The 14,741-nt window shown below is 42.0% G+C and overlaps 1 protein-coding gene across 4 annotated transcripts in view; it reads left to right on the top strand.

Moving 5' to 3' along the window:
- Usf3 (upstream transcription factor family member 3) overlaps positions 1–14,432 on the top strand; it is a 45,337-nt gene extending 30,905 nt beyond the window's left edge. For all 4 annotated transcript variants that reach the window (XM_029568171.1, XM_008842847.3, XM_008842846.3 and 1 more), the window contains 2 exons: positions 4,080–4,176; positions 6,404–14,432. In XM_029568171.1, coding sequence (XP_029424031.1) covers positions 4,080–4,176; positions 6,404–12,849 — 6,543 coding nt within the window. In that variant the 3' untranslated portion in view covers positions 12,850–14,432. The remainder of the gene's footprint in view (positions 1–4,079; positions 4,177–6,403) is intronic.
- Positions 14,433–14,741: the final 309 nt, after the last annotated feature.

Raw genomic sequence — 14,741 nt, 5'->3', positions numbered from 1 at the left:
AAAAAAAGCTAATCAAACAGGTGTTTTGGTGGCCCTAACTAGGTTTTCTTTTTTTTCCTAAATATTTTTTTATTTTTATTTTATGTGTGTGAGTGTGTTGTCTGCATGTATGTGAGTGTGTCTGTGTCATGCAGTGCCGCTGAGGTCAGAAGAGGGCTTCAGATTCCCCTGGAACTGGAGTTAAGGACAGTTTGTAGCCGCCATGTGGGTGCTGAGAATTGAGCCCGGGTCCTCTGCAAGAGCAGTCAGTGCTCTTAACTGCTGAGCCATCTCTCCAGCCCCTAGGTTTTCTTCTTTAGGGAGAGGCTAGCTTTTAATTTTCTTCCTGATAAAGAATCTACCTGGGAGTAGAAATGATGGAAGCAGAGTGTGAGCTTGCTTATGTGTATTCTGGGGGTTCATTCAGGGACAGGCACTAGAGAGACTCGGGCTTTAATGGGTACCATTTTGCTTTACTGTTTTCACTTAGGAACCTCATCTTATTCGAGTTTTGTTCCAAATATGCCTGAGGTTAAATTTTTCTAGTTTAAATTTCAGAGAAAACAAACTTTGCACAGTTTGCACAGGAGGAAAGCTCATCCATCTGCACAGGACATAGATGTGGGGACATGCTTGAATCACTGCTTCAGTGAGTCTCAGCAGCTCCTTCAGCATAGAAGAACTGTACCTTACCCACCTCCCGTAGTACTATAGCTTGCTGCTTCTTGGTGTTGAAACTGCTGCCTTCCTTGACAAGGACTAACACTTCAACTTCTTTTGACCCCTACTGAGTGGGGTAAAAAGACTTCCATAAATGTGTTTCTTAGTCTTTTAAAAAATTGTCTCTCAGCTCTCAGGAGCCTAAGTCAGGGGATCACAACTTTAAGGCCAGCCTTTACTACATAGCAAGGTACAGGCTAGCCTGAACTACATTGTGGGACTTTTCAAACAACAATAATAGCCAGGCATGATCCCAGCACTCGGGAGGCAGAGGCAGGCAGATCTCTATGAGTTTGAGGCTAGTCTGGTCTACATAGCAAGTTCCAGGCCAGTCAGGGCTAACATATTGAGACCCTGTCTCCAAACAATGACAACAACAACAAAAAAATCGTAGTAACAGAAAAAGGAAAACAAAAGTAAAAGGTCTGTTTTCTGTGGCAAACTATTCTGCTTTGCTTTTCTCTTTCTGCATCTTTTACAAAGATTTTATTTATTATTTTTATTTTATGCGCATGAGTGTATTGTTTGCATGTAAGTAGGTGCACCTGTAATCGTGCACTGCCTGCGGAGGTCAGAAGAGGGAGTTGGATTCCCTGGAACTGAAGTTACAGACAGTTGTTAGCTGCCATGTGGGTGCTGGGAATTGAACCCAGGTCCTCTGCAAGAGCAGCCAGTGCTCTTAACCACTGAACTATCTCTCCAGTCCCCCTTTTTTCTGCAGCTTGATGTACAGGAACTGCTCAGTAAACATTGGAAGTTGCCCAGTAAAATTTTTATTTTACTAGTTTTTATTGTCATTCTTCTAAGTTCTCTGAAGAAAGGAAACCTTAACCATTTCACTTTCTTAGTGTCCTAGAATGTGCAAAAGAGTGGCATCTGGCTCCCAGAAGCAGAGCACTTTAAAGTCTGTCTTCAGTCTTGCTTCAGGCGCTGCCTGCTATCTGAGTAGAGGTGGCTGAGCCCTTTCAGGCTCTACTTTGGTTGATTCTCGTTTTAAGAAAGAACAGTATTAGTTTTCTCCTTCTGTTTGTTTTTACAGCACTGCGAAATGATGCCAGGGCCTTACAAGCGAGCACTCTGCCACTCAGCTTCATCTCCAGCCCCTGCCTTTCCCTTTTTTTTTTTTTTTTTTTTTTTCGGTCTTTTTTTTTTCCCAAGTTTATTATTTATTTAATAGCCACATACTTAGAAGAAGCATTTCATTACAACGGCATTGACGTATTCAATAACAATTTTCTGAGCTAAGATGTATCTTGTTCAAAATTGAGACAGGGCCTCCCTGCAGCCCAGCTCTCCTGGGACTCACTATGTAGATCAGGCTGGCCTTGAACTCACAGAGATCTGCCTGCCTCTGCCTCCCAAGTCCTGGAATTAAAGGCGTGTGCCACCATGCCTGGCATGCCTTTCCCTTTTTAAGTCAGGAGTTTCCTAGATTTTCATATTTGGTCTCTGTTGTGACTCAACTGAAGGAACCCAGAAGTGAAGCTTATTAAATTAAAGCACTGTTACAGTGGTTCATACATGAATTATCAGTAAAAGATGGCGGCTAGGGGATGTTCTTGGATGTTCTCTGTTGCTCTCCACCTTATTCCTTTGAGACGGGGTCACTCAGAGAACCTGAAACCTGGAGTTCATGCTTTTATTTTTGGTGATTTTTAAATTTTTTTTATTACTTTTATTTTCATGTTATATGTATGGATGTATTGCCTGCATGTATATAAGTGCATCCATGTCATGCATTGCCCATGGAGGTCAGAGAGAGTTTCAGATCCTTGGAACTGGACTTAACAGATGTTTGTTATCCACCATGTGGGTACCTGGACTCAAACCTGGATTTTCTTCCTCAGGATATACCTTTACCTCCTTCAGCACCTGCTTTTCCCTTTTTAAGTCAAGAGTTTCCTAGATTTGCATATTTACTCAGGTATCACCTCACAGAGAGACCTTCCCAGAGGTCCCTATACCAAACACTTTAGCAGAGTGTTTTAGCACAGGCTGCTGTAACAAAAGCACCATGGATTGAGGGATTTGCATAATGAAAACTTACCCTGAGAAGTCCAGGACCAAGAGCCCATTCCTGGTTATGGACCCCCATGGTAGAGAGATTGCCACTCTCCATCTCTTCTTATAAGGGTCCTAATCCTATTTATGAGTGTGGGACCTGCTTGGACTCCAGCTGCAAATACCTTCACACTGGGGATTATAAATTATGTATACGAATTTGGTAGAGGCACACAACCCTTCAGCCACAGCATTAAATAACCTCCAACCATAAGTGCAGTTCCTTCCTTGACCTCCTTTATTTTCCTTTGTACTGCTTTTTTTTTTTTGTATTTTGTGCAGTCTTATCATCCACCTAATTGTGTGTGTGTGCATGCATATGAATGTAGAGGACAGAGAAAAACTTTAGATTTTGTTCTTCAGAAGCTGACCACCTGGATTTTATTTCTATTGTGTGTGTGTGTGTGTGTGTGTGTGTGTGTGTGTGTGTGTGTGTGTTTGTGTGTGTGTGTGTATTTTTTCTATTGCATATTTGTGTGTGTGTACAGGTACACATGTGTGTATGGGCACACTTGCACTTGAGTGCACATCTGTCTATGGAAGCCAGAGGACAGCCTCAGGTGTTGTTCCTCCTCAGGTGCCTGCCTTCCACCTTACTTCTTGAGACAGGGTCTCTCATTTGGGCTCATCAATTAGGCTGGGCTGGGTGTATCTACCTCCCCAGAGCTGAAATTACAAGTGCATGCCACAATGCCTGGCTTTTTTGTGTGAGTTCTGGGAATTGAACCTCAGGTCTTCATGCTGCACAGCAAGCATTTTGCCAACTGAGCTGCCTTCCTAGATTATTACCTAATTTTTATGTATGTATGTATGTATATCTGTATATATGTATTTATATGTGTGTGTAGGTAAGTACGTAGAAAGAAAGAAAAAGAAAGAATGAAAGAAAGAAAGAAAGAAAGAGAAAGAAAGAAAGAGAAAGAAAGAAAGCTGGGCATAGTGGAGCATGCCTTTAATCCCAGCACTTGGAAGGCAGAAGCAAGCGGATCTCTGTGAGCTGGAGGCCAGCCTGGTCTCCATAGTGAGTTCCAGGCCAGCCATGGCTTCAGGGAGACCTATCTCAAAAAGACCAAAAAAGAAAGAGAGATTGAGGGTTGGTTGTGCATTTTATTATATCCTAAAACAGAACCTGAAACATAGTAACTGGTCAGTAGATGTTTGGTAAATATAGAATGAGTAGCAGAAGCCTTTGAACATTGTACCTGTTTTGAATTTTGAAAGGTTATGTACTGCATGAATATGATAAATCCAAAGTTTTGAGCTTTTCCTAACAAATCCTTGCCCTTCAATGAAACTCTTAAATGTTTTTTCTTTGGCAGAGCAAGAATATGATCTTGGACCAAGCCTTTAAATATATAACAGAATTGAAACGGCAAAATGATGAGCTCTTACTTAATGGAGGAAACAATGAACAAGGTGAAGACTTGGACATTTCTACATCTTGTTGTTTGTTAGATATCTGGTTGTTTGTGTTACAGTGAAATTTATTTTAGGACATAGAAAACTCCCATATTGTCATTAGGAAGACCCTGCCTTCAAGATACCTGGGAGAATAGTACCACAAATGAACTTATTTAGTTTAATGCTTCTTCTTCTGTGACTAGTCCCCCTACCCCTCTTTCTTTTTTTTTTTTTAAGGCAAGTTCTTACTATGTAGCTCTGGCTGGCAAGAACTTGATGTATAGATTAGGCCTTAAACTCACAGAGATTGGCCCATCTCTGTCTCCCAGTGTTGGGATTAAAGGTGTGCAACATTATGCACATCAAAGTTATGGCAGGTAGTTATATGTAATAGTGTAATAGTGTTTGGGAACTATTGTGAGGCACTCCACAAGAGGCCATGAAAGCTAGGATGATCATAGATTTTCCAGTGAAAGTTCCTTTGGTTCAAAGCACAGAAGCTAAACCAAGGCAGCCATGTTACCTTAGGAAAAAGGGAAGCTACTAAAATCATACCAAATGCATGGGGCTTAGAAAGGCCAAGCAACCAGTCCAGGGGTTGGGGCAGAACCCAAAGCAGCTTAAGTTGGCAGTTTTATCATCTCTGTTGTGACTGTTGTTTCTCTGGTTCTTTTTGTAAATGTGTTCTAGTCCCCTCCCCTGATCCTCACCTTTTTTGTTGTTATTCTTTTGATAGAAGATAATTTATTTAGTTTATTGCAGAGGAGAGGAGAGGACACTCTTACAGAGTGAGAGTGGACAGTGGCCAAGGGACCATTCTCATAGAGTACACTCTCAAGGGTTGAGGGCCAATAATGGCCAAATCATCATGCTAATCTGTATTTGAGGCAGGATTTTACTGAAGTCTGTAGAAGAGACAGCTTTTCCTACAAAGCATACTCAGTCCAGGGAATTGACAAATCCATTTCAATTACTCTTATTGGAGGGGGCAATGGTATGCCCTTGTTCTTTATTAGAAAACTCCCAGCTAGATAGTATGAGGTTTACAGTTATCTATTAGTGACCTTCTAGTTAGTTCAGAAGGTCATGGTTCCACCCAGAGCCAGAGATATGCCTCACATTCCATTCTTTTGACCAGTAATCAGAGCCCTTCTAGCTCTTTGATTTTAAAGCTTCTTATTATTGGGGGGAGGGGGTCCATCCCTAGTGACCTCCAAGCCTTCTCATTTCTAACTATGTATTTAATATTACCTCCTCAAGGGATGAAACCTTGAAGTCATTTGGGAGATAGGTTAGACGTTTAGGCAATCTGGGTCTTTGACTGCAGTGGGGCATAGAAGGACTTAGGGTTTCTACTCTTGCTCACTTTGAGGCTTAGGAAGATGATCAAGGGGACCCAAATATGGAGTCAGACTGCTGTAGGACCATCTGAGGATGAATCAACTGTGGACAAGAGAAGATAAAATTAAGACAGTTAAACACACAAGACCCAAAGACTAATGCAAGCACTACTAAGATTATAATAGGTATAACCCATTTCAGTATGGAAATTCAGAAATCCAGTTCAAAGCTATTTGCCAAAAGGGATGGTGATCTGACATGGTTTGAATTTGATTTTGTAGATCTTGTCAATCAGATGAGACATTAGCAGAAACACTAGGAATATACGGATAGCAGTCAACCTTGATAAAAGCACAAATGTTGCTGTGGGTAGCCGTGCGGATATCTACCTAATACATCCTGGCCATCCTTGGGCGACTAAGTCAGGCTGCTTTGAAAAATATCCTGAGTTAATGGATTTGACACAAAATCTAGTTGAGAACTCTCAGGATTATACCCTGGTGATCAGTAATTTTAGAGGCCTGTTAGGTTGGGTAACCCTAAACTTGGAGCCTTGAGCAAAGAGGCTTTTAATTTATCAAAAATGTGTTGTCAGGACTTAGGCTGTCTTCCCAATGTACTGATATTATTGTAAAATTTTGAATTGGAAATGTTGAGATTTCTACATCATGAGAGATTTTTTGTGGTTGGCCTTTAAAGGTATATACTTTAAAAAGGACAGGAAAGGGACTTGAAGCACCATTCTAAAAAGAAGAAAAAAACACAGTAGCAAAGAGCTAGTGATTCTGAGTTAAGGTGTTTAGAATGCTGCAGTTAGAATTCAGTAGCTTCTGAATCCAGTATTTTCAAAAGTTATTGTAAATTCTGGCACTCACCAGTATTTTTATATCTAATATTACAGCTGAAGAAATTAAAAAGCTACGGAAACAACTGGAAGAAATCCAAAAAGAAAATGGCCGCTATATTGAATTACTGAAAGCAAACGACATATGCTTATATGATGACCCCACAATCCACTGGAAAGGAAATCTTAAAAACTCAAAGGTGTCTCTTGTTATTCCAAGTGACCAGGTCCAAAAAAACATCATTGTTTATTCTAGTGGGAGTCAGCCCAGTGGAAACAGCCAGGGAACACCTGTTCAAGGGATAACCTTTAACGTTGGTCACAATTTGCAAAAGCAAACTGCCAATGTGGTGCCAGTACAGAGGACTTGCAATCTTGTGACTCCTGTGTCTATTTCTGGAGTTTACCCTTCTGAAAACAAGCCATGGCATCAGACTGCAGTTCCTGCATTGGCTGCCAGCCAGCCTGTTCCCCTTTGTCTTCCTGCTGCCATTTCTGCTCAAAATATTCTCGAACTTTCCACCTCTGAAAGTGAATCAAGTGTGCTTGGTGCCACTGCTGGCTCACTGATCACTGTTTCAGTTGGGCCTGATCCTCACCAACATCGTTCCTTGCACACAGGCCTAAATGATCAAAATGCTTCAGAAAGTAACAGTGCGCAAGAGAACCCACAATCATTAAAGAAAGCAGTCCCTTGTATTACAAGCATCTCCTCCAGCTCCTCAGCAACTGACACTAAAGTACACCATGGAACCAAGTCCTGCCTGAGTGTGCAGGACTTCAGAGGTGATTTTCAAAACACCCTTGTGTCAGTTACCACCACAGTCTGCACCCAGCCTCCCAGGGGTACTGGTGATTCTCCTCCAGTGAGTGTTAGCAAGACCACAGACTCAACAAATACAACCGCAGTGTTGGCATCAGCTCCCACTGGAGTAGGCAAGGCCACCCTTGCAGTAAGCACTCTTTCTGCAAATCTTTTGGATAATGATTGGACTCTTTCTTGTTCTTTACCTTCTTCAAGTGTTAGTGCTTCAGATTTGAAAAACATTAATAGCCTTACCCGAATTTCATCAGCTGGAAACACACAGACAACGTGGACTACTTTGCAATTGGCTGGAAACACTATTCAGCCTTTAAGCCAGACACCATCTTCTGCAGTGACTTCAGTATTAAATGAGTCTGGTACCAGCCCCATACCAAGCAGCCACAGGTATGTGGCTACAGGCATCAACTTAAGTAATTCCCTTCCAACAGATGGGCAGCCAGTTGAGCAAGTAGTAGTAACTCTGCCTTCTTGTCCATCATTCCCTATGCAGCCACTAATTGCCCAGCCACAAGTTAAATCTCAGCCACCAAAAAATATCCTTCCCCTGAATTCAGCAATGCAGGTAATTCAGATGGCTCAGCCAGTTGGGTCAGCTGTTAGTGCACCTCCAATTAACCAAAATGTCATCATTCTTCAGCCATCCTCCACGGCCCCATGCCCAGCCATGATGAGGGCAGAGGTTCCTAACCAAACAGTAGGCCAGCAGATTGTCATCATACAGGCAGCTAATCAAAACCCATTGCCATTCCTCTCTGCTCCCCCTCCTGGTTCTGTTCGACTCCCTGTCAATGGAGCCAGTGCTATAATAGGGTCTCATAATTCAGTGCAAAATGTGCCGGCCCCACAGACTTTTGGAGGAAAGCATCTTGTCCACATATTACCAAGACCTTCATCTTTATCCACACCTAATTCAACACAAACTTTTTCTGTTAACATGTCAAATCAACAACAGCCTCAAACCATTTCTTTAAATGGACAGCTCTTTGCTTTGCAGCCTGTGATGTCTTCATCAGGAACTACAAATCAAACCCCTATGCAAATTATTCAGCCCACTACTAGCGAAGATCCAAATACCAATGTTGCCCTGAATACATTTGGGGCTTTGGCCAGCCTCAATCAAAGCATATCACAGATGGCTGGGCAAAGCTGTGTACAACTGTCTATTAACCAGTCTGCCAATCCTCAAGCTGCTACAAACAGTCAAACTGGCTCAGCTAACTCTGTCTCACTAACAACAGCTGTAACACCACCTGTGACAGCAGATAATTCAGCCACACTCTCCAGTGCTCTTAGTCTTGTGACTACTTCCTCAGTGAATACTGTCACTTGTTTGCCCCCTACCACAAAATCAAAAAGATTGAACAAGAAGGCAGGTACTAAGAAATACTTAGCAGCTAATAAGTCAGCATGTCCCCTGAATCCGGTCAGAGACATGGGCAAGTTAGACTGCCCCAACACAAACTGCTCAGCAGAGCCATCATGTAGTGATAGCCTGCTGGAAAACCTCCCTGTTGGCCCACCATCTGTGTCTCAGGAAAATAGTGTTAGTGTCTCTGTTTCACATTCTCTGGATGTTCTAAATTCTGAGTCTGTATCCAAATCTAAATCAGCAGAAGACTCGAGCCCACCCTCCCAAGAATCTGAAACAAATGAGCATTTTATAGTATCCCCAGCAGAAGAATCCAAAGAGTCTACTCCCATTTTGCAACAAGAGACCTCTCAGGATAAACCGCTAACTACTGTCGCATTGTCTGATGCTACCAAATCCTGCACTTCAGCCAATGTGTTGAGTCCATCTCCTAATGATGCCCAGATTTTGGTTACTCAGGTTTCTGGTTTGTCATCCACTCCAAGCACTTTGAGCAGTGACTGTGTTTCTGAGGTAGAAATCATGGCAGAACCTTGCAGGGTCCAGCAGGATTCACCAGACACAATGCAAACGGCAGGTCTCTTAAAGGGGCAAGGACTAACCACATTGCTGTCTGATCTCGCTAAAGAAAAAGACCCTCAGAAATCATGTCTTTCAGTCCAGATGGGTCATCCTGACTTTTCTCCAGAAAATTCTAAGATAGGTGATTCTAATGTCGATTTACACCCCAAGCAGGAACTCTTACTAATGAACAGTGATGACAGAGATCCACCACAGCATCATTCCTGCCTCCCTGACCAAGAGGCTCTCAGTGGTTCTTTGCTCACCAGTAGACAGGCTGACTCTCCTATGTCAACCAGCTCTGGCAGCAGTCGGAGCTTCTCAGTTGCATCCATGCTTCCTGAAACAACTCGAGAAGATGTGACCAGCAGTGTAGCAAATAACACATGTGACAGCTGCACCTTTGCAGAGCAAGCTGATATAGTAGCTCTTGCAGCAAGAGCTATTTTTGAGCAGGAGAACATTGAGAAGGGAAGGGTTGGTATCCAGGGTGATGTAAAGGAAGTTACTTCAAAGCCTTCTGAAACATCTTTAGAAGGAGACCAACGTTTTAAACCACGGATCCATAAGGAGAATGGCACAGGACAGGCGGAAGCAGCACCAAATGAATTTAACTCTCGGGATTCAATTGAAGTGACTGTGGATAGGCCTGTTGAAAAACCAAGCTGTTCTCTAGGAATGAAAACATCAAATACCTCCTTACAGGTTTCAGCTTCTCAGCCGCCGAGCCTCACTAGTTTAAGTGTGAATAATCTTATCCACCAGAGCAGCATCAGCCATCCTCTGGACAGCTGTGCAGGTTTATCTCAAACTTCAGAGCAAAGAACTATTCCTGTGAGTGTTAATCTGACAGTTTCATCCAGCTCCTATGGCAGCCAGCCTCCTGTACCACCACTGATGACAGAATATTCCCAGGAACAGCTGAACACCTTGACTAGTGCCATACCAAATCCACAGATACAAGAACCCCTCTTAAAGCCTAGCCACGAAAGCCGTAAAGATTCTACTAAGCGCACCATCCCAGATGATCTTCTGCTGTCTTCAGCCAAACGCCACAAGCATTGCCAGCCAGCCTCCCTCAGGCTTGAAAGTATGTCCTTGATGAACAGAACTCCAGACAGCATTTCTGACCAAACTCAAATGATGGTTAGTCAGATTCCTCCCAATTCTTCAAACTCAGTTGTACCTGTTAGCAACCCAGCACATGGAGATGGCCTTACACGGTTATTCCCACCTGGTAACAACTTTGTGGCTCCTGCGTTGAGGCAAACTGAAGTTCAGTGTAATTCTCAGCCTTCGGTTGCTGAGCAGCAGCAGCAGCAGCAGCAGCAACAAACCCAGGCAGGTCAACATCTGCAGGCCTTGCAGCAGCATGTTCCAGCTCAAGGGGTGTCTCACCTTCACAGTAACCATCTCTATATCAAGCAGCAGCAGCAACAGCAAGCAGGACAATTAAGAGAGAGGCATCACTTGTATCAGCTGCAGCATCATGTACCTCATACAGAAAATGCTGTCCACTCTCAGCCCCATAATGTGCACCAACAGAGAACTCTACAGCAGGAAGTTCAGATGCAGAAAAAGAGGAATCTCGTACAGGGCACTCCTGCCTCTCAGCTTTCTTTACAGCCAAAGCACCATGGAACTGACCAGGCTCGACCCAAGAGTAGTCAGCCACATCCCCACCATCAACAGATACAGCAGCAGATGCAGCAACATTTTGGAAGTTCCCAGCCAGAGAAGAGCTGTGAAAACCCTTCAACTAGCCGGAGCCACCATAGCCATCCCCAGAACCATCTCAGTCAAGATATTATGCACCAGCAGCAGGATGTTGGAAGTAGACAGCAAGGTTCGGGGGTTTCTTCTGACCATGTATCTGGGCATAATCCAATGCAGAGGCTTTTGCCATCAAGAGGCTTAGAGCAGCAAATGGTGTCCCAACCAAGTATTGTGACTAGGTCTTCAGACATGACCTGTACTCCACACAGGCCAGAGAGAAATCGAGTGTCAAGTTACTCTGCTGAGGCACTCATTGGAAAGACATCTTCTAATTCAGAGCAGAGAATGGGCATATCAATTCAGGGTTCCAGAGTTTCAGATCAGCTTGAAATGAGAAGCTATCTTGATGTTCCCAGAAATAAGAGCTTGGCTCTCCATAATATGCAGGGTCGTGTGGACCATGCTGTCCCCTCAGATATCCGCCTTTCTGATTGTCAGACATTTAAACCAAGTGGAGCCAGCCAACAGCCCCAGAGTAATTTTGAAGTACAGTCTTCAAGAAATAATGAAATAGGTAACCCTGTATCATCACTGAGAAGTATGCAGTCCCAGGCTTTTCGAATAAGTCAAAACACTGGCCCACCACCAATTGACCGACAAAAGAGATTACCTTATCCACCAGTTCAGAGCATCCCGACAGGAAACACTGTCCCACCAAGGGACAGTGAGAATACATGTCACCAAAGTTTCATGCAGAGTTTGCTTGCTCCTCACCTTGGTGAACAGGTCATTGGGAGCCAAAGGTCACTCTCAGAACATCAGAGGAATACACAGTGTGGTCCATCCTCTGCAGTTGAGTATAATTGTCCCCCAAGTCATGAAAGTGTTCATATTAGAAGAGAGAATGAGAGTCAGAATAGGGAGAGTTGTGACATGTCCTTAGGTGCAATTAACACCAGGAACAGCACCTTGAATATTCCTTTTTCAAGCTCCTCTTCCTCAGGAGATATTCAAGGTCGAAACTCAAGTCCCAATGTTTCTGTACAGAAGTCCAATCCTATGAGGATTACTGACAGTCATGGGACCAAGGGCCATATGAACCCTCCTGCCACAACCAATATGCACGGGGTTGCAAGGCCAGCTTTGCCACACCCATCTGTGTCTCATGGGAATGCTGACCAAGGGCCTCCTGTACGTCAAGCTAATTCTTCAGTTCCCCAGAGATCAAGGCATCCCCTGCAAGACAGCAGTGGTTCCAAAATTCGCCAAGCTGAAAGGAATCGTTCTGGAAACCAAAGGCACAGCAATGTCTTTGATCCAAGTCTTCCTCATCTTCCTCTCTCTAGCAGTAGCGGCATGATTCTTGGACGTCAACAACCTGCTGCAGAGAAGAGAGGAAGTATTGTACGTTTTATGCCTGACAGTCCACAAGTACCTAATGATAATTCAGGTCCTGACCAGCATACGCTGTCACAAAATTTTGGTTTTCCTTTTATTCCTGAGGGTGGCATGAATCCACCCATAAATGCTAACACTTCCTTCATTCCACAGGTTACTCAGCCTAGTGCCACGAGAACTCCAGCTCTCATCCCAGTGGATCCCCAAAACACTCTGCCCTCCTTCTATCCCCCGTATTCTCCTGCTCATCCTACTCTGTCCAATGATATTTCAATTCCCTATTTTTCTAATCAGATGTTTTCCAATCCCAGCACAGAGAAGGTAAACAGTGGAAGCTTAAACAACAGATTTGGCTCAATTTTATCTCCTCCCAGACCTGTTGGCTTTGCTCAGCCAAGCTTTCCTCTTCTCCCTGATATGCCGCCAATGCACATGACCAACTCTCACTTATCCAATTTTAATATGACATCTTTATTTCCAGAAATAGCAACAGCACTTCCTGATGGCTCAGCAATGTCACCTTTGCTTACCATAGCAAACTCCTCTGCTTCTGACTCTTCCAAGCAATCCTCAAACAGACCGGCACACAACATAAGCCATATTCTAGGTCATGATTGCAGTTCAGCTGTTTAAATCCAGAGAAACAAAATGTAAAGGTTTGGTTGAGAGGACAGATGCCCTTATGTGCACATGTGCATTGAGAGAGCTTGTGTCTTTGTGTTAGATAATCATTTTTCAATTAGCTTCTGGTTTATAGGGAAGCCATGTCAGGATGCATGTACTGAGGTTGTCAAAACAAATCATCTTTCATTTTTAATTGTATGTTGTGTTGTTTTTTAAATATTCCAGATGATTTATATGTCCAAGTTTGATTTATCTTTTATTCCCTAAATACCAGTCAACTGGAAGTTGAGGAGATGATCTTGACTCATGCTGGATAACAGGAAGGGGCTAGGATTTTTAAGCTTGATTATTGGTAAGTTGTAGAAAAGGTAGTTGAGTTGCTAATCCAAAAGTACAAGCAACTTAATAAAATATGATGGTTCAATACTAGATGCTGGGTGGTCAACATCTAACAGTTCTGAACAGTGGCCCATGATGATTGATAATGAGTTAAATTCCCATAATTAAAATTAAGCAATTAGCAAATAAATTAATTGTTTGACCAGCCTTTATTTCCAAGGCCTGGTGTAGAGACTTCTTTCTTATAATTGTTTAATAAACTATCTAAATTTCATGTCTTGTTCTCCAAAGTAGGGGACCACATTATCTTTTAATGTGCCAACGTCCTTTAAAGCAAAAGTCTTCCATAGACAATTAGCCTTAAAAATACAAAGCTAAGAAATAAAATACAGAAATGCTTTTCACTTAGTACTTGGATTTTGCATCAGGCCATAAGGATACAAGCAGTTGTATTGTGGCTCTTTGGAGGGTCATTTAGCAGTTGGTGTTTCATCATTTGACTTGATTTAGTATTTTCTTCTATTTATTTGGCTTTGAAATAAATTTATTTCCATCCACTTAAATATTAGGACTGCTCAGTAGACTCTACACTTTTGGACCTTTTCAGATATTTTTGAATGGAGTTTTAAGCTCTCAGTATTTGCATTTGCTGATATTTATATTAAATATGGCTTTGTATATTGCATTATTATCCTTTTTTGACAATTTAATGAGAAAATTGTTCATTTTTCTTGATGGTAGGTATGAAATGGTGCTTCACAAAAGTACAGTCTTTACTATGAGTGTGTGAATGTGAAAAATGTATGAGAAAACAGATATTCTAAATTATAGCCTGGTTCTTACTATTGCACTGTGTGTGTGTGATGTACATGATAAAAGATAAAATCTGTCAATTAAAATGAACAGATTTGAAAAAAGGCAGGACTGCCATCTAAAAATTACATTGAAACCTGATAAAGTATAGAAAAGTTTGATGTAGATGGGTTTTAAAAACCATACTGAATTAGTAATAATTTTTAAAACACATACGTTCAATTTTGAAAACTTTAAGAAAACAAAAATATGCACTGATTTAAAAAAAAAATGAAGTAAACTCATACGACTTTTGTTATCTTCTGTTAAAAATGGAATGCAGAGGAAAAGATGCACATGAACAGACCTGCTGGCTGTGCTGAAGAAATGAGCCCAGGGACCTGCAGAGGTTTTGGTTTTCCTGAGTACATTACTTAAAACAATACATGAATGCCACAGCTTTACATATAATATACTGATTTAAAAAAAAAATGAAGTAAACTCATACGACTTTTGTTATCTTCTGTTAAAAATGGAATGCAGAGGAAAAGATGCACATGAACAGACCTGCTGGCTGTGCTGAAGAAATGAGCCCAGGGACCTGCAGAGGTTTTGGTTTTCCTGAGTACATTACTTAAAACAATACATGAATGCCACAGCTTTACATATAATATGTATATATATATATATATATGTATAGCATGCATATATATTATATGCAGTATCTATGAATTACTTTTAAGCATTAATGTTCAGATTTTTCTTTGTAT

The sequence above is a fragment of the Nannospalax galili genome, unplaced genomic scaffold (genome assembly GCF_000622305.1).
Source record: "Nannospalax galili isolate Female #2095 unplaced genomic scaffold, S.galili_v1.0 scaffold18, whole genome shotgun sequence".
Taxonomy (NCBI): Eukaryota; Metazoa; Chordata; class Mammalia; order Rodentia; family Spalacidae; genus Nannospalax; species Nannospalax galili.
Note: the sequence above shows the minus strand (reverse complement) of the source record. Positions and strands in the feature narration are given on the sequence as shown.